General features: G+C 53.1%; 1 protein-coding gene across 2 annotated transcripts in view; it reads right to left on the bottom strand.

Annotated features, from left to right (window-relative positions):
- Positions 1-3950: 3950 nt before the first annotated feature.
- Positions 3951-25759, bottom strand: part of CORO2B (coronin 2B) — a 139357-nt gene continuing 117548 nt past the window's right edge. For both annotated transcript variants that reach the window (XM_060153114.1, XM_060153122.1), the window contains exons 4-12: positions 16660-16809; positions 15836-16000; positions 13821-13937; positions 13585-13689; positions 12966-13062; positions 9278-9390; positions 8869-8959; positions 8523-8662; positions 3951-4566 (exon numbers count right to left, since the gene is read on the bottom strand). In XM_060153114.1, coding sequence (XP_060009097.1) covers positions 4435-4566; positions 8523-8662; positions 8869-8959; positions 9278-9390; positions 12966-13062; positions 13585-13689; positions 13821-13937; positions 15836-16000; positions 16660-16809 — 1110 coding nt within the window. In that variant the 3' untranslated portion in view covers positions 3951-4434. The remainder of the gene's footprint in view (positions 4567-8522; positions 8663-8868; positions 8960-9277; positions 9391-12965; positions 13063-13584; positions 13690-13820; positions 13938-15835; positions 16001-16659; positions 16810-25759) is intronic.

The following is a 25759-nucleotide window of genomic DNA, read 5'->3' as shown; positions in this document are numbered from 1 at the left end:
GGTCCACTGGCAGTCTGGGATGTCTGCCCAGCGCCAGGAGAGGGTTTAAAAATGCCCAAGCCCATCTTGGGCTCCTGGGAGGCTGGCTGAAGGGAATCTGGCGGTCAGCAAATCCCTAACAGCTGCCTGTTCCACACGGAAGCTGGCAGAGGGTGGAACTCACCCCAGCCTCCAGGGGCTCCGCGTCCTGCTGGGTGACACGATATCCATAGATGGACCACTGGTTGGAGCCCCTCAAGGGCAGGCCTGGTTCGCGGGCCTCTCACTGTTGTGGCCTCTCCCGTTGCGGAGCACAGGCTCCGGACGCGCAGGCTCAGCGGCCATGGCTCACGGGCCCAGCCGCTCTGCGGCATGTGGGATCTTCCCGGACCGGGGCACTAACCCGTGTCCCCTGCATCGGCAGGCGGACTCTCAACCACTGCGCCACCAGGGAAGCCCCAGGCGTGGTTCTTTCCCATCTCTGGGTTTCCAGCGCCCAGTACTGAGTAGATCCAGCCACTCAGGGTGTGTTAGGCTGAGTTGAAAACCCAGGTAGGTGTTGGTATGTGGAGGGCTGTGAGACAAGAATTCTAGGCATGCCCCAGAGGAACCTCTCCATACAAGAGAAGGGTCTGGAGTTTAGCCTAAGATGTTCTCACTTGGAGAAAAGAAGGGAGCAAGCACCTGGTGGGGAACATGGCAGTGGGAAGGGGTACAAAGAGCTAGAGGGTCTTGTTCTCCTATATGGTTATAATCATCAAAGCAACATGGTGGGCAAGGCCGTAACTGTCAGCAGGATCAGTGTAACAGACGAGGCATGGAGTACATCCTGGTATGTGAGGAACTAAAGGACACGTGGACAACCAACAAGCAATTGATGGGTTCATCAACAAATGCAGCTGGGAAGTGGGCTGCCTGGAGAGAAACCACGTTCGACTCTGACCTTGGACAATCTGCCGTAGTAAGTGATGAGTAAAGAGTTGCCCAGTTGGGCTCAGAACTGGGGGTCCCGTGGGACAGAGGCACACATGAGACAGGTCACCTTGTGCGTTCACCTGCTCCCCTGGGCCCAGGTGGGAGGAAGCCTCAGTCAAAGACCCAGCTCCACCCACCTTCCTTGGCATCCCCGGAGAAGGAGCTCACGAAGGCTAAACTCTCAATGACCTTAGCATTTCTTTCAAGCCCAGGACTGTGAATTGATCTACAGCAGAAACTCCAGGAGTGTCTTTTTCAAATTCATGTTTAGCAAAAGTACTTTTCTGCACCCAAGCCCTGTAGGAAGCCACCCTGCTGCTTCGCTTCGCCTGATATACTTCTTGTTTGTATCACTCGTGCTAGACAATGGGTGGTCTTGGGGATCTGTCCCACTCTTCCAAATGCTGGTGTAGTGGAAACTCAAGTGTTAGACCAGGAATGGACCCTCCAATTTTCCTATCCCCCCCCTTTTTTTTTTGGCTGCATTGCGTGGCACGTGGGATCTTAGTTCCCCGACCAGGGATCGAACCCGTGCCCTCTGCGTTGGAAGCATGGAGTCTTAACCATTGGACTGCCAGGGTAGTCCCTATACCCTCATTTTATAGATGGAGAAAGTGAAGCCCAGAGAGGAGAAGTGAACTTCTTCCCGTCACACAGCCCGTCAGAGGCAGAGCTGGGCCTGGACCACGCCCTCCCTGTCCCGGTGTCCTGTCCACTGCTCTTCCACTGCCTTTTATCATTTCCTCTCCTGCCCTTTTTTCTAAGGCTTTCATTGCTTTCCTGTGGCTCTTCTGAGTTTCCTGTGCTGTCCACACTGCCACATCCCTGTCCACTTTGCAGCCTGACGACTCTGCTCCATGACAACTCTGGCTGGGTCAGAGAGCGAGGGTGTCCCAGCAGCCTGGCAGCCCCTGGTCTCACGATGGGCCCCAGCCCTCCGCCCAGAAGACACCCTGCCCAGCGCTGAGCCTGGCTGAGGACCAGGAACACATGCCTCCTCTGGCTCTGGGCTCAGAAGATCCTCGTCCCTGTGTGTCTTCTCCGTTACATCCGCTAAATGACCTTCAGCATGTCACACTCTGGACCTGATGGCTCTTCTGGAAAACGGGAACAGTTAGAACATAGCACCTAGAGCCGTGAAGATCAAAGGAGTCAAATACGTGGAAGAGTGCTTCGTAAACTGCGAAGCACCATTCCAATGTGAAACACTGGTGTCCTTCAGACCCCAGCACAGGGCTGGACCTACAGCAGATGCCTACTGAATAACTGTGGAACAGTGGTTCTCAACTGGGGGCGATTCTGACACCCCAGGGGCCACTGGGTGATACCTGGAGACATTTTTGTTTATCACAACTGGGTTCGGGGCGCTGTGGCATCTGACTGGTGGAGGCCAGGGATGCTGCCGAACGGCTTACAGGGCGCAGGACAGCCCTCACAGCAAAGAATCATCTGGCGCCGTACGTCCACGGGGCTGACGTTCAGAAGCCTTGCTGTAGATGGATGAAAGTGTGAAATGGCATCTGTAGACACGGATGTGATTTGTTGTTTCCACTAAAGCAGAGGAGCTGTGGCCGGGGAGCTGACCGTCAAGATACCATGGTGACCAAGAGCAGGAACCTCCCAGGTTAAATGAGCTGGCCGTGCCCGGGTCCGATAAGTTGAAAACATTTTATTTCAATTCTATCCTCAGGAGGCAGCATAAATAATCACAGAAGACCACAGAGGTCGGGGGGAAGAAAAAAAAGCTTCAGAAGTGTGGGGAAGAGGAGATGTAAGCTTACACCGTCTAGCTGTGGGGTCTGGGGGGTGAGGAGACCCTGCTTTAGCTGGCCGAGAGGGTGGAAGGCTCTTGGGGGAAAAGCCCGAGGGGTCAGGGGGGCTTTCCCTGCCCAGGTCACTGGGGGGGCTTAGGGAGCCCCGCCTGTGTGGATGGATGCTCTGCAGGGCGGCCGTGGGACAAGCAGTGTGGGGCACAATGCATCTCGTAGGTCCTAGCTAATGAGAGAGAAGAGTGGACACCCACTTCCTGGTGCCCAGGCCAGACCTCACCCCTAAACTGTGACTTTTCTAAGAACAGTGTTCATGGACTCCATAGGTAGTGACAAATGAAGGGAGAAAAAGAGGAAAAAAAGAAAATTGTAGAAGACCAAGTGAAATGTGGCATCTCCCTGGGTCCTGTGACCCTGGGCTGCTTTTCAGTTTATCTGCAAAATGGGGAGGATGCTCCCTTCCTCTGGGAGCTGAGATGAGGCTCAAATGGGATCCTAAGTGTCGAAGGGCTGTGTAAACTTTAAAGTGCTACACCCACGTGAGGGGCTGTGGTCATCCTACAACTGTTAAGGCTGACCGTGACTGAGAGAGCAGGGCCGAGACATGCACACAGAGCGGCCCCCGGAGCCAGCCGGCCCCTGCTCGGCCTCCCCAGGGCCAGCTCCACCCTTCTCAGCCTCAGCCTCCAGGAGGAAGAGGCCTCATCTCAGAGGGAGTCCCCTGGGGGGTGGGAGCAGAAGGTGGGGGCCGGGAGGACGTAGGGACACTGAGTGTGAGGGGCCTCGACTGGGCAGTGAGACACATTGGCACTACTGGTGTTGGGAGGCTCCCAGTCTTCTCCTCCACGGAGACTTGGGCCCTGGTGATGCCCCCGTGGGATTGGCATCTTGATGCAGTGGGAAGGGTCCGGGCCTGAGGTCTGCACACCACTGGTCCTGGTCCTGGGTCCACTGTTCATCTGCTGGGTGACTTAGTCAAGCCACTACCCCATTGCAACCCTCAGTTCTGTCACTTGTACCCTGCCTGCTTCACAAAGTCAATGGGAGAAGGGTGTTGCCAGAGCTTTGAAGAGCCTCAGGGGAAAGCAAGGGGGCATTATGGCCTTGGCGAGCGATCCTCTTAATTCCCTGAAGATAAGAGAGAGGGGGCAAGAGACAGGAAGGAGTTGGGCTGCTCGCAACCCTTGTCAGGTGAGTGGGCTTCCAGGGCTGCGGGGGGGGGGGGGGGGGGAGAGGTGGGGGATGGGAGGGAGAACAGCTGATGCCGGCAATCCAGCCCTTACTGTGCGTCCATCAGGGCCACTGTGAGCCCCAGCAGGGAGCACGGAGATGTCCTGGCAGCCCCCTTTGCAGGGGAAAAGTTCAACCTCTAAGTCTCCTGGGGTCCTGGCTTCCCCCTCCGCTCCCTGGTCCATTGAGGGCACCCCTCGGGGAGTCCGAGGTCTTTGCCAGCCAAGGGGAAGCCGAGGCTCCTGGGGTGGCAGGGGAAGGGGCTGCCGGCCTGGGTCTCCGGGAGAGGCTGGGGGCTGTTGTTAGCGTGAGGTCGACAGGTCAAAGGTCAGCTTCCAGTTCTTGAGGTGGCAGGTGGGGTCCTCAGGCACTCCCCCAGCTCCAGTCCTGGTTCTGTCTCTGGGGTCACCGGAGAATGGGAAGTGAAGGGACGAGTAGAAACAACGGAGAGATCGGCTTAGAAAGCAGCCCGGCCGGGGAGCTAACAGTTCTTGGGGCTGTTGCGCAAGTTTTTCAGCTCCAGCTGCAGCTGCCGAATGCGGATGTCCTTCTGGGCCAGCTCCTCCTTCAACCTCCGAATCTCATCCTGCTGCCGGAAGAACATCCGGAGGAGCTGGGGTGGGCGAGAGAGGGGGCCGGTGAGCCGAAGAGAGCAGGGGAGAAGGTGACACTTCCAGGGGGCACCCAGACCCCCAGCTCCACCCCCACGCCCCTTGCAGCCGCGGTCCTCCTGGCCCAGGCCTCCCACCCCTCCCCCGTGCCGGTGTCCCAGGTGACTCAGGTCGCTGCCGCTCTCCCTTCTCCAGATTCAGCTCATGGCTCCCACCCACGTCCACCCCCAGCCCGCACCGTGAGGCAGAGAAGAAAAGCTCTGGCATATGCAGACCCGCCTCGGGCACTGATCCAGGGTCACTGAAGAAGGGATGAGTCCACACAGGCCAGTTTTCCAATATCCCAAGCTCACCCTTTTAGGGCTTCAAACCGAATACTTCATTTACCTCCCACTCGGAATAGAAAGCTTTCTAAAATGTTCTGCATCCTTCTCTTCTTAACGAAGCTCAGGATACGGAACGGAATCCAGCTTTTTTTCCTGCTGACAGGGGACTAGCACGGCGCACCAAAGTCTGCACCAGCCATCGCTGGAGTGGCCACGGGCAAAGCATGGGAATCTGACAGACCCTCGCTTAGATGGCTCCCTGGATTAACCAGCCTCTCCATTTCTTCCATAAAACAGACTGACTGACGCCCGCAAAACGCAGCCTCCACAGGCTCCTGGAGGACCCCACACACTTGAGCTGAAAGTTACCAATAAGCAGTCGCGTTGGTCCTCAAACTGCCTACTGTGAGTTGCATCTGTTTTTGTATAATGATTGCACAGTTTAATTAAATATGACATAAACTGATGAAATAGGAATACAAAAAGAGAGTTGCTGTTTCCATAAAAACTAAGTTGAATGCATTTGAGAATCTTGAAGAAGGGTGTGCTAAGAAAGTTGTTACTGAATTAGGTGCGGATGATACACACATAAAAGACTGGGGAATATTCTATATCTTGATTGTATGGTAGTGGTCACCCAGCTGTAGGCATATGTCAACACTCATGGAACTGTACACTACAAAGGATGAATTTTACCGTAGGTCAATTACACCTCAATAAACCTGTCTTAAAAAAAAACCCGGGGGACTTCCCTGGTGGTCCAGTGGCTAAGACTCCACGCTCCCAATGCAGGGGGCATGGGTTCAATCCCTGGTCAGGGAACTAGATCCCACACACCACAACTAAGAGTTCGCATGCTGCAACGAAGATCCCACATGCCATAACTAAGACCCAGAGCAGCCAAATAAATAAATAAATATTTAAAAAAAAAACTGGGGAAAACTTTGAAAAAACAAGGGCTTTGTTTTCAGATTGATTTTAAGCTCCACTTAAAAGAAACTGAAACTGGAAACTGGAGTTAAAGTGTGATTTATTTGACAAAGACATAGCAGATCCCAACTGGGACGTCCTCAAAGAAGAGGCCTTGGTCCTACATCAAAACGTGTGGAATGAATGTATATGTTTTACATTTAAATGAAAATAAATTGTTTAAAGAATATATATATATATCAATTTTGTGATTCTTTCCTTTAACTGACTTTTTTTTTTCATTAACCAACAAACCAGTCCTGGTTCCATCTGTTCACAGGGATGCTGTGGTGTCTGCCCTGCACTAAGTGGTTCTACGCACTCCTGTGCCTTCCAAGTTCTCAAAGTTTCTCTGTATAATTTTTTGGATCTACTTTTGTTTAAAAAACAGATTTACTGAAGTGTAATTCATGTACCGTAAATTTCACTCATTTTAAGTCAATTCAGTGAGTTTTAGTAAAATTACAGAGCTGTACAATGATGTCTTCTCCCCTGTGTCAAGCTACCTGTTGTCTCTTCACACTTAGACCCATGTGTCTACTGTTCACAGCCCCATTATCTCGTTGGTTGCTTCCAGTCTTCTGTGATGATTAAAACTGTGGGTAAAACCAGAGTAACAGACTCTGAGCAATTTTTTTTTCCCCAAGAAGCAAAGTATCCAGGCTGTAGTGTAGAGAGATTGTGGCATCTGTGCTGTCTGCTCAGAGACCCTTTAAAATATTTCTCCAGGTCCTCCATTCTGATACAGACAAGTCCATAGCTAAAGGTTACTCATTGTAACTGCTATTCACCCTGCCTTCTCCACACCCAGTACTAGAACCAACTTCAGGTTCTTGTTATGGCCCCGGGCTATCGCAGCAATTCAACTATGTCTACCTTCTCAAGGTACTTAAAAGAAAAAAAAAAATTTTTTTAATGGAAAACAAAAACAAGTACCCATCATCCATTTTCAGGAAATAACATGCAAGCACTCTTCTTCTTCTTCTTCTTTTTTTTTTTTTAACTTTTTGGCCGTTCCACGTCGCATGCGGGATCTTAGTTCCCTGACCAGGGATCGAACCTGCACCCCCTGCACTGGAAGCACGAGTCTTAACCGCTGGACCACCAGGGAAGTCCCCATGTGACCACTCTTGCTTCGGTTTTACTCTTACCTACTTCCCCTGTACCACCCTCCTCGCGATTATTTTGAAGCAAATCCCATGGATCACACGGTCTCATCCAGCCTTAGAAATCTGAACATCCCTCTATAATGGCACATAAACATATTTTATAGCAATTATCAATTTACCTGCCAGTTTCACCTTTAAGACTGTGAGGTCCCAGAAGTTAGGAATGGTCTTACTTTTATGAATAACAGCGATAATTATAAGTTGGTGTGACAAGAAATCCTGTAAGATGGCCCCATGTTATCCTCTCCTTTCATGGGTAGACGGGGCCTAGTAACTTGCTTCAAATGAATAGAATATGGCAGACATGACAGTATGTCATTTGCAAGGGGAGTTGACAAAAAGACTGTGGCTTCCATCCTGGACACCCTCTCTTCCTCACTGCCATGCTGTGAGCAGCCCTGTGGAGAGGTCCATATCGCAAGGACCTGAGGGAGGTATCCGGCCGACAACCCTTGAGGGACTGAGACCCTTAGTCCAATGACCTGTGAGGAAATAAGTCTTGCTGGCAGCCAAGTAAGTGAACCTGGAAGCAGATCCTTCCACAGGTGAGTCTTCAGATGCGACTGCAGCCCTGGCTGATGGTTCACACCCTCATGAGAGACCTCGAGCCGCGCTCACCCACAGATACTATGAGCTAATAAATGTTTGGGGTTTAAGTCCCTAAGTCTTGGGGTAATTTGTTACATGGTAATCGAGAGCTAATACAGTTAGCCTCTTTATGCATTTAACGTGAGCAGGAAGAGTGCTAGATACTTAGCAATGGTCTCTTTAATGCTCACAGCATCTCATAGCCCCGTTTTACCATGAGGAAATGGACTTAGGGAAGTCAGGAAACATGTTCAGGCACAGCCAGGAATTGAGAGGGCCAGGATCCAAATGCAGGTGGGTCCCTGCCACCATCTCCACCGCAGCTGCATCAAGCTCAGGGCCTGGCACACGGTGGGCATTCCGTGAATCCTGGCTGAGCCGAACTACGCTGGTGCCAGGGACCGAGGGTGTGGCTGGAAGGAGAGGCCTCTGGGGGGCGTGGACAAGGCCCAGCTCCGGTTACCCCTGATGAGCTGCTCCCTTTCCAAATGGTACAAAGAGTACTTTCATCAACATGCAGCCTCTTCCACAAAAACAGGAAATCATCAGACCCTGCTGCTGCTGCCATGCCAGGGAGGAAAGCAGTGCTGTAATGCATGAGGCTGGCTTTCCCCATGAGTCAGGAATTTATAACTCCAGATGACAGCCACATTCTGAAATGGATTCACGAGGGGACACGTAACTCTGGGTTCGCGGGTTTGAGGGGCATCAGTATCCCTACCGTAGCCCAGCCTCTAGTTATTGGGGTCAGAGGCAACGGAAGCCAACAGCAGGCTACTTATGGTATTTGTCGGAGAAAGAAAAATGCCCCAGAACGGAGCTAGCTTAAAGGCCTGAAGCCCATAATTGAAATGCAGAGGTCTCGCTCTGCCGGGATGTGTGGCAGCAATAACTTATATTCCTTACCTCATTCTCTGTCCTGGGTGGGACATTTTCTAATAAATCTATTCCGTTGACCACAACGCTCTTCTTTTCTTTGATGGGAGCCTTGAATACCATTTTGGGGGACTTCTTATAGCCTTCTTTCAAAGACATCAGCACAGGATCTAAGAAAGGCAAGGGACGTGTTCTCACCGACAGTTCCATTGACTGTCAAGTGATGGTGGCTCTCACTGAACACCACGCCCGACAGTCGGCTGAGTGTGAGGGCAAGTTCAATTAGGAGGATATGCAAGGGGAAGGGGGTGGGCTAGACCGAATGCCAAGGTTGCAGTCTCCTAGCCTCTTCTGGGAAGCCCACCCCTTGCGGTACCTCGGTTGATGCCTCCCAGCCACTCATCGGGGGTCAGGGCTGGCTCTGTGCCCGGCGTCATGGGGTAAATGTCTTCCTGGTAGGAATCCGACTGCAGCGGGGGAAGCAGAAGAGTGGACAGATGGGGGGCTGCTGAGAAAGCCCGTGCTCTCCAGTCAGATTCTCCTCTTCGCTGACGTCCAACCGCATACCTGCTGCCCTGTCTCCGGCCTTTGTACTCACAGTGTCTCCCATTTGGAATTCCCACCTTAGCCAGCCAAACTGTCCTCACCTTAGAACGGCCTCCATCCCCCACCCCAATCCACAGGAAAAGGGCTCCTTCTTCCGGGCTCCGCCAGGCTTACAGTCAGTGGCGAGAAAGCTAGGCTTCAATGCCGGGGCTCTTTGGAACCAGCCCAGCCCCACTCACCCTCCGGGGCACGATCATGGAGATAGGCTCAATCAGGCCCTTGAGAGTCACCAGCTTGTAGAATCGGAACACCTCGCAGGCAGACACATCCAGCCCGTGCTTGGGCATAACCCCTGTGGACAGGCATACATACGGCTACATGGGGTCCCGGGAATCCCCCCTCATCGCCCCTCCTTCCTGATGACCTTGGCCAGGGGAAAGGCACAGGTGGAGGGCACTAGGTTTGGAGGCAATGACCCATACAGTAGACAGGAGGGGGCTGGGGGCTTCCTGAGTCAGGCTCCGTCTCTGGGTGGTAACTTCTCAAATAAGCCCCGTGGGCCGGACCTGCCTCACCAAGGGGCACGCTATAGATTTGGGGCCTTTGAGAACTGGAAGGGGCTGCAGAACTATTTGAATCTAATCCATTCTTTTTACAGATGAGACTGTATAAGCCACAGAGACCATCACCTTCTGAAATGAACTGGTTTCCCGAAGCCTCTGTGCCCCCAGTCTTCAGAGAGAAAGAAGGAGGGAGAAAGCTTTCCCCGTGCACCCCAGAGGTTTACACGCAGCCCAAGACTGCCGTTCCGTCATGTGTCTGATAGGATCGACAGGGGTGCGTGTGTGCATGTATGTCTGCGTGGGCACCAGATACAACATCCCTAAGAGCTGCATCATCTGAACACCGGCTGGGGCAGCAGTGCAGTGTGGGGTTAGGAACACAAGCTTTGGGGTGGGACAGAATCCTGGGTCTGAATCCCGACTCTCCCCTCTTTCTGGCCAGGAGTCCTTGGGCAAATCACTGCTCTCTGAGCTCCAGCTTCCCTGGTGGCCTAGAGGAGTCCAGTAGTGGCCCCTCACGAGATGGTCGGGGGACTGAGTGCGAAGATGCTTGTTAACTGCCCGGCAGTGATGAGCACAGATAACATTAGTTTCTTTCTCCAGGATGTGAATATGAGTTAAGGTTCTACCTCTCCTCGGCTGGAGCAGAAGGCTGCTCTTCCAGAGAAGGGAATTCCAGGAGCTGGAGGGAAGTGGCATCATGGTACCAAGTGAAGCCAGCAGACTTGGGTTTGAATCCTGGCTCTGCCACTTAGGAGCTACGTGACCTGCCTGGGGTGAGTGACAAAGCCACTTGGAACCTACGAAAGGTGCCTGGCTCGTGGCAAATGCTCAACAGTGGCCACAGGTGAGGAGGACAAGGAGAAATAGCTATCCTCAGTTGCTCCTCCCTCCTCCCCACGTCCTGCTGACCCAACTTTCTTTTTTTTTTTGTGGTACGCGGGCCTCTCACTGTTGTGGCCTCTCCCGTCGTGGAGCGCAGGCTCAGCGGCCATGGCTCACGGGCCCAGCCGCTCCGCGGCATGTGGGATCTTCCTGGACCGGGGCACGAGCCCGTGTCCCCTGCATCGGCAGGCGGACTCTCAACCACTGCGCCACCAGGGAAGCCCTGACCCAACTTTCTAAACATCTCCTGGATCCATCCTCATCTCCTCATCCCCATGCCATCCCCCTAGTTACCATTCTCTCTTGCCTAGAAGTCCACAGGGGCCTCCTAACTGGTCTCTCTGCCTCCCTCCTGCCCTTTCAAGATCCAGTCTCCCTACAGAAGCCAGAGCAATCTTAAACCAACCTTTCAGATCACATCACACGGTCCCACTCCCACCTACCCATCCACCCAAGAAAAAGAAAATTCTACGAGTTCCCGGTGAAACCCCAACTCCTTCCCCTGGGTGATGGTTAATGTCGGTGGGCCCAGTAAAGTAGATGGCCCTCCCCAGTGTGGGTGGGCATCTTCCAACCCATCGCAGGACTGAACAGAACAAAGGCCAGAGGAAGGAGGAATTTGCCCTTTTTTCCCTGCCTCGCTGCTTGAGCTGGGACATCTCATCTCATCCCCTGCCCTTGGACTGGGATTCACACCATTGGCTCCCTGGGGTCTCAGGCCTTCAGACTTGAGCTGGATTATACCACTGGCTTTCCTGGGCCTCCAACTTGCAGAGGGAAGATTGTGAGACTTCTCAGCCTCCATAATCACGTGAACCAAATCCTTGCAATTCCCCTTTTATAAATACACTTGGTCGTTTCTCTGGAGAACTCTAATATACCCTGTCTAATGCATCCCATGGGAGCTGGCCCCTGCACATCTCTCCAGCTTAATCCCCTAACACTTACCCATCTTCCGCATGTTTATGCTTAGCCACACCCACCTCCCTTCTGCTCCTAGAACATGCCAGGCTCTTTCTGGCCTCAGGGCCTTTGCACTAACTGTTCTTTCTGCTGGCACTACTCTTCCCCTTTCCTGCCTTTCGGATCTCAGTTTAAAATGTCACCTCCACAGCAAGGCTTCCCCCGACCACCTGGTCTAGAACAGCCCCCGTCACTCTCTGTTCTATTACCCCATCTGATTCTCTTCTTAGAACTTACTACCATCCAATATTTTCCTTACTTATTTGTTTACTGTCTGTCTGTCCCTCAGTGGGATGTGAGTGAGGCTGTGTTCTGTTTTATTTATCACTTTACCCCTGGACTAGTCCAGGGTCTGGCACACAGCTGGTACCCAGTACATGTTTGTTGAATGACTACAGGAAGGAACAGGAGACAAATACTCTGCCAGGTGTTTTGTATACATGATCTCTAAGCTTTACAACAGCCCTTCAAGGTAGGTTTAATTATCCCCATTTTACAGATGAGGAAACTGGGACACAGAGGGGTTAGGGACACAGTCCCTAACCAGAATATAAACCTAGCTTGGACTCCAAAGTCCAGGCTGCATTTTATACTATTTGATGATGGGGTGACAGCGAGGGAGGTGGGGATGACAGAGCCCTGGGGAAGGGTGAAGTCAGTGGAATGGTCATTCGGACCTCAGGCATATCTCTGGGCCTCCATTTTGCTGCTGGTCCCTGAGAGGGGTCCTTGGGCCCCTCCAGCCCTGATGTCTCTGAAGCTGGCCCTCAGGCCGTGTCCATAATCCCAGATCCTCAGAGGGACAAAACCAGACCCAAATTCTAAGGAGAGGAGGGAACAGATCCCTGAAGAGATTCCTTCCTCTGGGTGATTTGGACCCCAAATGCGGGACTGCTGAGTCGGATGCACTGCCAGCGTGAGTCACTGGGCATGCAGATTTCATTGTAAGGCTTTAGCGGTGGGAGAGTGTAGGGCGTGAAGGACGGACTCACTACACTCGTCAATCCTGGAGCCCTCTATGGGATTTGCCTGAGAACCTGGGGATGCAGTGAGGGGGACACCCTGGAATTCCTCCTGTCTTCTCAGGCAAGGACAGAGCTGCTTTGGGGGACTGAGGGTCCTGACTTCCCAGAGGCTTCAGGAAGGGACATGCTCCTGGACCCCGTTCTGACCTTTAGTTACTGAACCTCCTCCCACCATGTCAGAACAACAATGGGCTTTGGCCTCCCCATCTGCAAATGGGAAAGAAGGTACCGCGACACTCCTGCAGCTGCTGATGGCCAGCGATGACGGAGCACACCAAGCCCCATGGGGTGACGGAGCAGGTCTTCAGGCTGCCTGAAGGAGGGCGGGCTGACCTTCACAGGGCAGCACCCAGAGGTTCCATTCTGACCTGCCCATGAGCCGTGGCCTTCTGAGTCTGACTTTTCATTTTGGGGGCAGGGTGGCCCGAAAGCCAAATTCCAGTGTCTCCTTCTACAGCCTAACAACCGCAAGAGCCCCCGGACCCCCTTACCGAGGCCTTTCTGCGGGGCTGGGGAGCGGAACTCCATGAGGTAACTCAGGTAGGGCTTCTCGGTGCTGATCTCGTAGTATCTGATGTTTCCATCTCCCTAGGGGCCGGGTGTGGGGAGGGAGGTGAGGAAGGAAGAGAGGAAGGGGGCGGGCTCAGCAGGTCCTGGTCCAGCGGGCTGCTGAGAAGAGCCTCTGCCATGCCTCCGAGGTGGTCAAAAGACCCAGGAGGCCTGGCCTCTAGGCCCCCAGTAGGGGACTTGCTGGGGGCGGTGGGGTGGAGGTCGGGTGCTGTGCGCGTGCGTGCACGGTCACGGGCCTACAGACTTTCTAACAAGATCTCCTGGCAGGTGCCTCCAATCCCATCATTAGGGATGATTCACGTCAGGCTCTGATCCTTATTCCCAAGTCAAACCCCACTCCAATCCACCCCTGAAGGAATTCTCAGTCACTGACACCTCAACAGAATGAGTGTCCGACTTGACGGTAGGTTTTGACCCATGTTGGGTCAGGGAAAGGGCAGGGAGGCTAGGCTCTTCTTGGGAGGTAGGGCAGGAGCGGGGGCCCAATGGGGGCAGGGGTCTCCCACAGCCTGTCCCTGTCCCTCCCCCATCTTCTCCTACCTTTCCAGCCAGGTAGAGCATGTGTGTGTCGGCGTCGTAGAAGGGGAACAGGAGGCCGGAGAGCCCATCGATTTCCTCCTCGATCAGGGGCATGGACAGGTCCTCCTGCGGGCCGGGGGCCAGGATCAGCCCGTATCCAGGCAGGATGGTACCTCGCCTTCCCCAATCCCAGCAAAGCCCCCGGAGTAACAACGCTTTGACGTTGCCCCACCCGCTCCGGCCTCCCTGCGGCTGACCTGGTCCCAGAGGGCGATCTGTCTCGTGTTCCACCTGGAGACCCCCGTCGTGAGAAGCCGCTTCATGTTTCCCAGGAAGACCACCCGGTTCACTCTGTGGTTTTTGCAGTTCGCCTCCTGGCAGGGACAGAGAGCTGGTGAGCCAGGCCCCAGACAATAGGGTGCTGGACTGGGCTGCCTGGTGGCCCCCAAACATACGTCCATGTCTTAATCCCCGGAACCTCTGGGTCATCCACGGGGGCCCTAAATGCCATCACAAGTGTCCTTATTTAGAAGAGAGAGGTAAAGGGAGATTCCACAGACGCAGAAAGGAGAAGGCAGTGTGACCACGGAGGCAGAGATTGCAGAGGTGAGGCCACAAGCCAAGGAAGCCACCAGAAGCCGGAAGAGACCACGAAGGCTTCTCCCCTAGAGCCGCCGGAGGGAACCAGACTTCCGGCCTCCAGAACTGTGAGAGGATCAGTTTCTGTTGTTGTAAGGCACATCGCTTGTGGTAGTTTGTCACAGCAACCACAGGAAATGACTACACGTGCTGTGGGGCAATGGAGGCCGGGGACCAAGAAACCAGGCCTCGCTGCCAGGTCCCAGAGCGGATGGGGGATAGGGAAGGAGGGAACTAACTGGACCAAGTCCCAGGCAGGGCCTGAGCTGGGCTGGGTGCCAGGTGCTCTCACCAAGGCATCTCTGAACTGTCACAACAATACCTACTGCAAGGACCCTCTGAGGATGGAGATCTCGAGGTTCAGGAGGCCGGGGACTCATGCTGGTTCACTGCAGGGCGACTCACTTCACCGGGGGCTCCTTCTAACTGGGCCATCCTCTGCCTTCTCTCCTGCCTCTGGACTTATGACACCTCCTTTCCCTCCTAACACATGGCGGCCCCTTGCCAGGATGAGTCAGCGTGAGGCAGGACCCAGAGGCTGGTGGAGCAGTGCAGAGACCCAGGCTGGCGTCACTCGCTCTGGATTTTCGTTCCAAGTTCTGCCGAAAAAGTGTAACCCTGGAGGAGTCCCTCACCCTCTCCGGGCATGTGTCCACATCTGTGAGAAGGAGGTTGGGGTCTCTGCTCTCTTACATCTTTTCTGCTTGGCATGGGCTCTGGGGTCCAACTGTCCGGGTTTGAATTCTAGCTCCTCCTGTAACTGTGAGAATCAGGTCAGCCCCTCTCCAAGGGGCAGCGTTGCCATGTGGGAAATGGGAAGAGTAACAGTACCCACCTCAGAGGATTAAATGAAGGGACGGTGGGGAGCCCCTGGCACAGTGCCTGCCGCACAATGAGCTCCGAGGAAATGGTGGCTAATACTAACGACACTAATAACTACGGTGATTATTGTTTGTAGTAGTAGACGACATTCTGGTCCTGCAATATTGGCTTTTTCCAAGATAAACACAACCAGGTCACGCACCAATCTTTCTTGTGTTAGGAGGTAAACCTCCGATTTCATCCAAATTTTCCATCCCATCTAGCTCCATGACTGGCACACAGTAGGTGCTCAAGAAATGTAAATTTCTTACTCCCAAATGACATCTAATCCCTTCCTCAGAGTTAAGACTCAGAGTCAAAGACCAACACTGGAGCTAAGTTCACCATCCACCTCCCCTCTTGGAGCTGTCCCTGGGACTGACACCCCGAGCCGCTTTCTCCAGGCTCGTCCCATGCGGGTGGCTGGGCAGTGAGTCCAAAGTCCCCTCCTCCTGTGCCTACGATGGTCAACACCCAGGGATTCATGCGCTGAAGGGGGTTACCAGTTTGGCCCCCAGAACAGGCAGAGGAATCCCATCTGGGGAGACGGGTGGAGTCTGTGGGAAGGCTACTGAGGTCCCTCCGCTTCCAGAACAAGGCAGGGCTCCTATGAGCAGAGAAGAGCCCAGAACAGATGGGGTGGTCCCCAGGGGTGCAGGCCAGGTGCTCGGGAGAGGGGGGCTGGCACAGCCTTTCCCTCCAGGGCCGGCTGAAAGCAGAGCCCTGGGTCCCAATACCTTTCCTTCCCCTCGAGAAAGATGCGGGGCTTCACCTGCAGAACGCGGCCGGAGCGGGGCTCGATCACACGCAGTTTCTTGTCCTTGCACGTGGTGGTAAGCAGGCTGCCGTCAGTGTTGAAGGACATGCAGAGGATCACGTCCGAGTGGCAGTCTATCATCTTCACCGGTTCGCCCACGTCCAGGTTCCAGATGAGGACCTGGGAGGGCGGATACACAGGAGGCGGGCTCAGCCCTGCTGCCGCTGGTACGGGGTGGCTGTCCCCAGCCTGCACCCGATGGCCCTGGGAGAGACGCCCCATGCAGGGTTGGATGTGCTGGGATGCGGGATGGTGTCGGTGGGTTCTATATCAAAGGCTGATGTGTCCCTGTCACACAAATCCACAACTATCCTTGGGCAGATCCCAGCCCCAGCCTGGGCTCGGTTTCTGCTTCTAGCAAGAAGCGTGAGTGTTCCTGGCCAGGTTCCACTGGCCGGCACACCTCTTTTGAGGGCATGCCTGGGGGTAGGGGCTGGGGCTCCATTCTCCCCACCAGCAGCTTTGGATGCTTCTTTTTTCTACTAGGAGGGCAGCAGCTACTTCTTGGTTAAGAAGTGACCAGGCAGAGAGTGTGGGCATGGAGTGGACATTCTTCTCCAATGTACCAGTGCCTCCAGCCTCTGTGAACCCCAGGAATGACGGGCGCACAGAAGATGCTCAGCTGTGTTGTTGAACGAGCGAATGAATGGATGTGACAATACTGGTTAACAGGCTCGGGAAAGTAACAGTGCTCCCTACAGGCCCCCCAAAGTGCCTCTCTCTCTCCCTCCACTTCCCCGCCGAGTCGGCTCTGGCCACAGTGCCCACCAGCTGCCCACCTTGTAGTCGTAGCCAGCACTGAACAGGATGTTGTTGGTGGTAGGGTGCCACTCGACCAGCCCCACGCGCCGGCTGTGCCCATGCAGCTCCAGAAGAGCCTCCGTCATGTTCCGCTTCAGCCCGCCCTCGGGGATCTCCCAGATCCGCACCTGCAGAGGGGAAGGAGGGCCTGGGCTGGCTGGGCAGGGCCAGGTGAAGCCCCTGCTGCCCTCTTCCTCAGACACCCAGGCTTTCGGAGATCTGCCTAGTAAGGTATCTCCTGGCCAGGGTGGTGGGCAGAGCCCGACTGAGGCCTGAGGGGGAGGTTGCAGGGTGTGGCTAGAGAAAAAAGAGACCATCTCCTCTGTGCCTTTGGGAGGGTTTTCTCCAAGAAGCCTCTGCAGACCTTGGCGACTGTTCTTACTGGATATCGTGATTGTTATTGTCTAGCCAGGCCCAGAGGATCACACAGGGAGCAGCTTTTAGCAAGTGCTGTATTCAAAGCCTATCCCTGCTTCCCTTCCACACCCTTGTAATAGTGCCTTCAGCCCCAGCGCCTCTGTTTGTACCACATGGCTTGTCCCTCGCTCTGCTCCCCACCCGGGATGGACACCTGAGCAGAGGGAAACCCATCTGGTAGACTGGGAGGCCCAGAGTCTCTCCTGAAAGATGATGAACCGAGGGGCAGAGACCGATGAGATGCTGGAGCCTGAGCCGAAAGGATGCAGAGCCTGGATGCAGCTATTATCAGTCTTATGCATGCTGATAAAGAAGCAAAGAAGAGAGAGGAGGGTGCAACTCATGGAGAGAAGCAGAGAGAAGCAATCACGCGGCCCTGGAGAGAGAGAAACTGAGCAATTGCTCTGCGATCTTTGAATAACCCCCTGATTATTTACATCAACGCTGGTAGGCTTCTGTTTCTCAAGCCAAGCATACCCTGCAAGTTTCAACTGTTTCATCTATAAATGGAGCGGGGCGGGGGGAGTCTTTGCCTTGCCTGGCCTACTGGCAGAATAAAATAAGATAGTGGTTGTAAGAGTTTGTAAACTATAAAGTGCTCTAAAGACCTATGGAATTATAGTTCTTGTTATAATTGTTATCATCATCATTAATGCTGTTTATTACGATCTAACTGGGTGGAGAAGAGAAAGCACATGTGACTATAGCTTAGGACACCTTTAACACAAACGTTTAGAAAATCTGAACTCCACCCTTGCCAGTAAGGAGAAAAACAGGGAAGACAGCTTTGAGATACCATTTATAATCTTCTAAAATAGCCAACTGAAAGGAAAAAAAACAAAACAAAACAGTATGGACAAGATTATACGGGAACTTATAGATTCAGTTGGTGTTGGTGGTATTACAAATCAGAGTAACTCTGTTTTGGAAGCAATTCGGCAATCTTTAGTAGGAACCATAGAGACATTTGTATTATATTCCTTGATCTAGTAATTTCACTCTTAACATTCAAAATAAGCCCAAATCTCCACGCACGAAGATGTTCATTGCAATACAGAAAATTCAGAAATACTCCAAGTGACCAACATTAGGGCAACAATTTACTATGTCACAGCAATATGGACTATTAGCCATTTGACGATAATTCTGAAGGCTATGAATAAAGAGGAAAAACATGTTAAAGAAAGCCAAAGGCAGTCCTGAAGACAGGGCAGCAAGGCTGGGAACCGGGGGTACCTCTAAGGGAATTCCCTTGTGGGTTTCCCTTCTTGGTGCTTTACCCTGAGACTGTAGAAATGAGTATTTCCCACATGTTGTGTTCCCCCGAAGACCCAGCTCGGCACATGTAGACCATGGGAGGCTCCACGTCCAGTCAAGGATTAGGGGTCACCCTTAGGAGTACCATTCTCAGTTTCAAAAACATACTTGAGAAAAAGTTTATAATTAGGGGACAGTTTGAGGTTTTCCTGTCGTCATTGAATCATCTCCTGTGGTTGCTCCAGCTCTCTGGGAAAGCCCAACACTCACATAAGCCTGCATGGTGGCAGGAGCCTGGGGGAGGGAGGTGATGGAAAGGGGGCCCAGCATGCCCTACGGTCTTTCCCCGACAGCCCTGTGCAAGCGCCTTCTGAGATGAGGTCTCGTCTGGAAATGGCAGGGAGGGTGGAGTGGGGACCAAGGTGGATGACTCAGTAGTCACCAATAAGACACTCATTCTTCTTGTCCCCAAATGTTCCAGAGGAAGGTGACCCTTGAAGAGCGGAGACTAATGCTTGTGTTACACACACACACACACACACACACACACACACACACTTCATACATATAATACCTCCCCCATCCTCCGCATTTCTTTCTTTTTTACCCAAAGGTATGCTATGACACATGTACTTCTGCAACTTGCTTTTCTCATGTAACAAGTGCTAGTGGGCATTTTTCCACACCACTACACATGGCTCTACCTTATCTTTTTAAGTGGCCAGAGGGACAGCTGTTATGTGGCCATGCCGTGATGGATTTAATCAACTTCTGTTAATGGACACCTGGGCTCTGCCCATTTTTTGCATTGTTACAATTCATTCTATGATGATCAGGCCTGTCATACAGGTTTGTGCATGGCTGTGAGTATTCCTGTAGGACACATGCCTAGAAGTGTTTCACTTTTTTAGTTACTGTAAAATTGTCCTCAAAAGCTGTCCCAGGGACTTCTCTGGTGGTGCAGTGGTTAAGAATCCCCTTGCCAATGCAGGCGACATGGGTTCGAGCCCTGGCCCGGGAAGATCCCACATGCCACGGAGCAACTAAGCCCGTGCACACAACTACTGAGCCCATGCAGCTAGAGTACCTAGAGCCTGTGCTCTGCAACAAGAGAAGCCACCGCGCAATGAGAAGCCTGCTCACTGCAACTAGAGAAAGCCTGCACGCAGCAACGAAGACCCAACGCAGCCAAAAATAAAAAAATTAATTTAATTAAAAAAAAAAGCTGTCCCAGTTTTTACCAGCAGAGTCTGAGAGTGTTTCTTTACCCATGTCTCTAAAACTATACCTTCGAAAACAGGTTTCTGCCCATCAGATCAAAAATGCCATCTCCCTGTTGTTTGGATTTGCATGTCTTTGATTCTTAGAAATACCAGGCATCTTTTTCCGTGTTGATAGGCTACCCTTGTTTACACTTGAGCAGGAAGCTTGAGATGCTTTCAGGGTCAAGGGGACGAAACTTGAAGGAGCAGAAAGGCAGGCCAGCGTGGAGGCGTTCGGGGGCAAAGGATCTTGTCTATGGCCAGACAAGTACATACACACGCGAACCCATGTCATTCAGTGTAGAAGTGTTGATTAGGAAGGGGAGAAAATCTGGCCTTTGAGAAAATCTTTGAAACCGGAAGTTGAGTCTCATTCATTCCACTCACACCTCTTATGAGCCAGGCCGTGGGATAATGAGGCAATGGGAGGGGCGCTGAGCTTGCCCCATAGCCTGCTCCTGAGCGCACATGGCAGAGAACCTACAGGAGCACAGAGCTGGGGGCCCTGAATCCAGTTTTGGGGGTGACGGGGTGGGAGGGTCAGGAGGCACAGTGTTATTAGAAGAGGGGATGTGACCCACATTTGAAAAGACAGGCTGGGAATGTGGGGAAGGATGAGACAGAAAAATGACCCCGTGTGTGGGTTCAGGCACAGTGGGCAGAGAAGCCGCAGGAGGGTCAGCCCGGCTGGTGTGGGGCAGGCTGGTGGGTGGCAGAGGAGGCCAGAGGCCATGTGTGTCATCCCTGGTTATCGACGTCCCAAGGAATCCTGCTCGGGCTGAGGCTCAGAAGGAAGCCTTTTTCCAGAACAGCCTAATTCCCGAGGAGCCAGCTAACGGAGGCATCCCTGGATGGCATCACGTGCAGGGTAAGGTAGAGAGACACGGGGGAAGCTGTGAAGGGCGGGTCCACTCAGGCTCTAAGCCCACTGACCAGCTGGATGACCTTGGACAAGCCAGTTAACCTCTCTGAGGTTCAGGATCCTCAACTGGATGATGAATTGAGAGGTACGTACCTTCTAGAGGTGTGTGGGTTGGGCTACACTGAGCTTCAGGGTCCCTGTGAGTCTGAGGCTTTCTAGCCATAGGAGCTGATTTGCTGGCGTGACAGCTCTGCCTAGGAACCGAGGGGTAAGCCAAGCAGATGGAGAGGGCAGGCACTGTCTGTGACCAGGCTCAGCCCCCGGACTGGCGCCAAGTCCAGAGGGATGAAGGGCTGCAGGGGGGAAGCCAAGAGCTGTTTTCACCAATAACTGCTAGAGTTGGGTCTCAAATGGAAAATGTCCCACAGAGAACGAGAGAGGCGTCTTGCCTCATAACTCCATTTGATTCCAGCCACTTCTCTCCCTGGGCCCCAGTTTTCTCTTCTGCACACTGAGACAGTATTAATCTTCCAAACTTCTCTGCTTTTGACATCATTGAATGTTATCACCGGGGGGGAAGAGACTAGCTCCGTTTGATCCACCACTACAGCTAACGGTCGGCAGCACGCACGACAGGAGCTCAGAGGAGGAGCTGCAGTTCACAGTGGGCCTAAGTAGCTGGAAAAGGAATTCCAGTCCCTAAATATTCAAGGGATTTGCTGGGAACAAAGAGTGGATGGGTGTGGGAGGAGCGCTATAGATCTGTTCAGAGGTTGCTCTCAGAGAGGTTACTTCAATTCAACAGGAAACCAAACAGAGTCTGCCAAACGGGATTTCTGGAAGGAAGGGGAGGGGAGAAGTGGCAAAAGCGCTTTCTCCACCAAGCCAGCTGTGCCTGGGACTGTCCCTTTCATAGGTCCCTGGGTCAGAGCCCTGTTTAGTTACATTCAGTTCCAATCAATCCAACGAAATATGCCTACCCCCCTCTCCCGCCCCGGTCACAGTGTTGGCCGCCGGGGGCCAGTCCTTGGTCTCAAGTAGCTCACAGTCTTGTGGGGTTGACAGCAGACACGTGCAGACAAGGCTAAGCCACGGCGGCTGAAAGGGACAGTTTATAAAGCTGCAAAACCAAGTGTCCCTGTGCACGGGTGAGGGAGCAGCTGGGCCAAGAGAGTGAGAGCTTTGTGGCCTTACAAGCTCCATTCGAATCCAGGCTCTGACCTTATCGGCTGTGAGACTTCAGCCAACTTATTAGCCTCTCTGAACGTCAGTCTTCCCAACTGTAAGAATAATTACACCTACGTTATAGCTGTTATGAAGACTAAATATATACCCTACGAAGCAGATTACTAAGCACTCTTAGTAATACTTAACAATGCTTGCTTAATATGACATTAAGGATTCTATACGAGTCTTAGATAGGTCAGATTCTAGATGTGATTTCTATTTTTCATCTGTGCTTTGTGGCCCCCTGTGTAGTCAATGAATGTGGTATGAAGTCTGTCTCCATTTTATGGAATGCAAATACATTTCCTCTTTAAACTTATTATGTGATTAGGAAGGTGTCTGGCTGGGTCTCTCTGCTTTCTGATACATTGAGGATTGTGGCTTCTAGTGACTTAGGGCCAGGGCCTAGTGAGGGCCTACTCAGCCCCTCTGACAACACTGTTCTAAGGGAAAGAATGCTATGGTTAGGGGAATTGCTTGTTACACAGCTACAGCAAACAAACTACTTATTGTCTGTATCTGATGTATAGAAGCTAAGAGAAGGAGCTGGAGTTCACAGTGGTCCTAAGTAGCTGGGTGAAGCTATGGATTCCAACTCCTTAGTATTTACTTCAAAAACAACCCCGTTTGGAGTAGTGCGGGGAGGAACAGGCAAGTATAAGATATGGTTACTGCCCTCTGACGGCATCCAATTTAGCTGTACTACATTACACAGCCATTGGTCCTAGGATTTCCATCCAACAAATCCACAGAAACACCGCCTGGGGCTGAGATCAGAGCAACTCTCATGTCTCTTCTGCGGCGAGAAGAAAGAAACCGTGAGGGTCTCGCCCAGAGGGTCTTGGAACTCCCACCTCCTCATTTCTTGCCAACTACTCTGTTTACTACTAGAAACTGAGTTTACTGTCACTTACCTAAACAAGAGGTAGAACCTCAAAGTCTACCTTAATGTTATCTTCTGACCACTTAACTGTTTCCCAACATGGGCAACAAATCACTCCTAAGAGAGGGAGGTGAGAGAGGCCACCTGACGGCCCAGAAGGAAGCACGACTGAGCATCTACTGCTGAGAGTCTTGTGAGGTAGCTGCCAGCAGATTAAATGAAATGGTAAATGTGAGGCTGGACATATGAAAGGATATGTGCTACCTATGATTATTACTATTATCATTAATGACTATTCTTACACAGGTAAGGAAATGAGGCACAGAGAGGTTAGGAAACTTGCCCAGGTTGCACAGCCAGGAAGTGGGGAGCTGGGATTCAAACTCAGGATTTGAATCAGGCAAACTGCCCTGTTTCTCTCTTCTGAACCCCTGCCCCTGCCCAATTCCTTCCTTCTTCCCTGGATGGACTCTGACAACCTGGAGAGGGCACGGTCTGTCTTTCTGCTCATCTGTTCCAAAAGGGAGGTGCCACTCCCTGCCCTCAAGAATCTAAAACTTACCCCATTTGGGTCACAGACAACCTTCAAGGCCTCTCACTGATGGTCAACTCCTCCATACACGGGTGGGGTCTTTAAATTCACTGCCCTATCTCTAGGGTGAGGAACAGTGCCTGGAATATAAGAGGCACCTAAGACATACTTGTTCAATGAACAAACCAACGGAAGAAGCTGAGAAGCCCAGAAACTTTCCGACCATTAGCAGATTCAGCAGTGAGTCACGTGTAAGGAAGCAGGCTAGCCCTTGCTCTGGCTGGTGGCGAGCTAGATAGATGGCAAATCACCCCTTTAGTTCTGAATGGGAAGGCTGACCTGGTGGGGATTTCTTTCCTACATTTTGAGGCTTAGCATTCAGCTTAGTCTTTTTTGGAAACCAGTGATGGAAGGCCTATTTGGGGCCTCAAGAAGCAAAGAGTGAGATACAGTGGAAAGAGCACTGTGTCTCTCTCTTCCAACCCTCTGGCCAGCCCTCACCGGGGCAGGTTATCTAAACTCTTTGGTCCCCACATTAATGGTTATGGAGTTCTTAGTAGTCAAGAAACACTATATTCATTTTGTTCTCATGATAAGCCCAATATGGTCCCCATTTTATAGCAGGACTGTTTCAAGATCACAGACACGGGAAGTGGCAGGGCCAGGATTTGAACCTAGGCCTATGGCCTCCTGAGCCTGGCTGCCTAACGACTGAGCCACACCTGCGCACTGGTAGTGTCTCTGCAGCTGCCAAGTGCGTTGGTAAGGCCTCTCGGGGCTGCTGTCCTTCCATCTCTAAAAGGAGTGTGTTGCTCCCTTTTACCTCAGAGAGGTATTGGTTCTCAACCTCATGTGTGCGTGTGTGTGTGTGTGTGTAGGAGCAGGGTGGTGGGTGGCTTCCGGCTGCTTCCAGCAGGGTTCTCATCCTGCCCCAGCCCACCCCCAGGTTCTTCGGGGAGGAGCATCACCTGGGGGGTGAGGGCAGCTGCTGGATGGAGAAGCAGAGGAATAGAAGGGAAAGGAAAGATGCTGAGCCTGGGAGAGGGGCCTGCCTCCCTCCTCCTCCTCCCTCTGGGATCACTCTCTCCTCTCCTTGAGATGTCAGAAACCTCTCTCTGTGGCTGCTGGAGAAGGGCTGGGAGCACGAGGCTTGGAAACCCATAGCGCCCTTCCCTACCGCCTGCCAGCCGCCCTCCCTAGCTGCGGCAGAAGCTATAAAAAGCACAGCCCTTCAACAATAGGTGACATCACCCAGCAGCGGAAAGAACTGGATTCTGCCAGATGCCAGGGAGAGTTACAGCCCCCATCTCTCCCTCAGGATGGAAGCCCATTGGGAAAGGGCCTGGGTATGTGCCGCTGGCTCCCTGGAAGGATGGGGTTAGACTCCTGAGGACCTCCTCACGCTGTCGGGGAGGGGAGGCTGGGGGGAGGGGAGGCTGATCCTGAGGGACATGGGGGATGGACATCACTGGACATTTTTCAAGGGATGGGGATATGGAAAAGGAGCTGGGAGCAGGTGGGGGCTGGCTAGATCCCTTCAGTATCCTCTGAATGTTGTGAGACAAGTAGAGGGCAGGGGAAGGGTGGCAGTGGGTGTGCAGGGCCTGCCGGGATACGTGGGCCTGGCGTGCTGTGAACGGCATCTCTCTGGGCCCCTTCAGTCTGATTCCCTCCCTAGCCCTGGTGTGTATCACAGTGCCTGGCGCATAGCAGGTGTGCTGACTGACCTCTTAACCTTGGTTCTGGGGGTCATGTCTGAGGCGCAGTAAGTTGACCGTGTGGTCTGCAGAGGCTCGAGGGAGGCCTGCCCGTGGAGGGGGCTTTGGCAGAGGCGGGAAGGTCAGTCCGAGTGGTCCTGGCAGCGCTGACTGGCCTCCTCCCCCCACCTTGGGGGCCGCTGGTCCTCTGCCTTTACAGCCCTCCTCCCAGGACCTGGGTGAGGAGGCCCGGCTCCACGTGCTCTCGGTGCTCCACAAGGGCTTTGCACAGAGAGCACGCTGAGGTCGAAACACTGAGTGTTGGATGGATCTGAACTGTCAGCCCTTCCAGACTCTGAGCCTCAGTTTCCTCACTTAAAACTAGGGCTGTGAGCAGGTGCTCAGGGTGCTGGCTGGGAGTCAGGAGACCTGGGTTCCAGCCCTGTCTGGGATGTGACTCCCTGTGTGACCTTGGGCAGGGGCTTCCCCTGGGCCCTCAGTGTGCCCTTCTCCAGGAGGGGCATGGTTCCAGCCTCGGGGTGTCAGGGGGTGCTGACTCCAGTGCCAAGATCCTTGGCCCTGAGGCTGGCGAGGGCTGGAGACCTGAGGGGCAAAGCGAGGGTTTGTGAGCAGCTGCTTCTGGGCAGCTGGACTGGCACCCAGAGCAAGAGCTTAGTTCCTCGCTGATCTGTGACGTCATCCCCTTCTCTCTGGACCAGTGGCTCCGGGCCATCCTCTCTCTCTCTGTGCCCCTAAGCCCGGTGTCCTTTCTCTTTACACTCTGACATGTACCCAAGCCATATCCTTCTCTTGGGTGCTCCCCTTCTCTCTGCTGAGCCATATTCCAGCATTTGCCCAGTGTGCCTGGGCTCCATTTCCTCCACAAAGCCCCTGTGACCACCCTCCAGCCCCTTCCCTGACCCCCAGAGCGTGCAGTGTCT

Source organism: Lagenorhynchus albirostris, chromosome 1, assembly GCF_949774975.1.
Source record: "Lagenorhynchus albirostris chromosome 1, mLagAlb1.1, whole genome shotgun sequence".
NCBI classification, from domain to species: domain Eukaryota; kingdom Metazoa; phylum Chordata; class Mammalia; order Artiodactyla; family Delphinidae; genus Lagenorhynchus; species Lagenorhynchus albirostris.
This window is presented reverse-complemented; position numbering and strand designations above follow the sequence as displayed.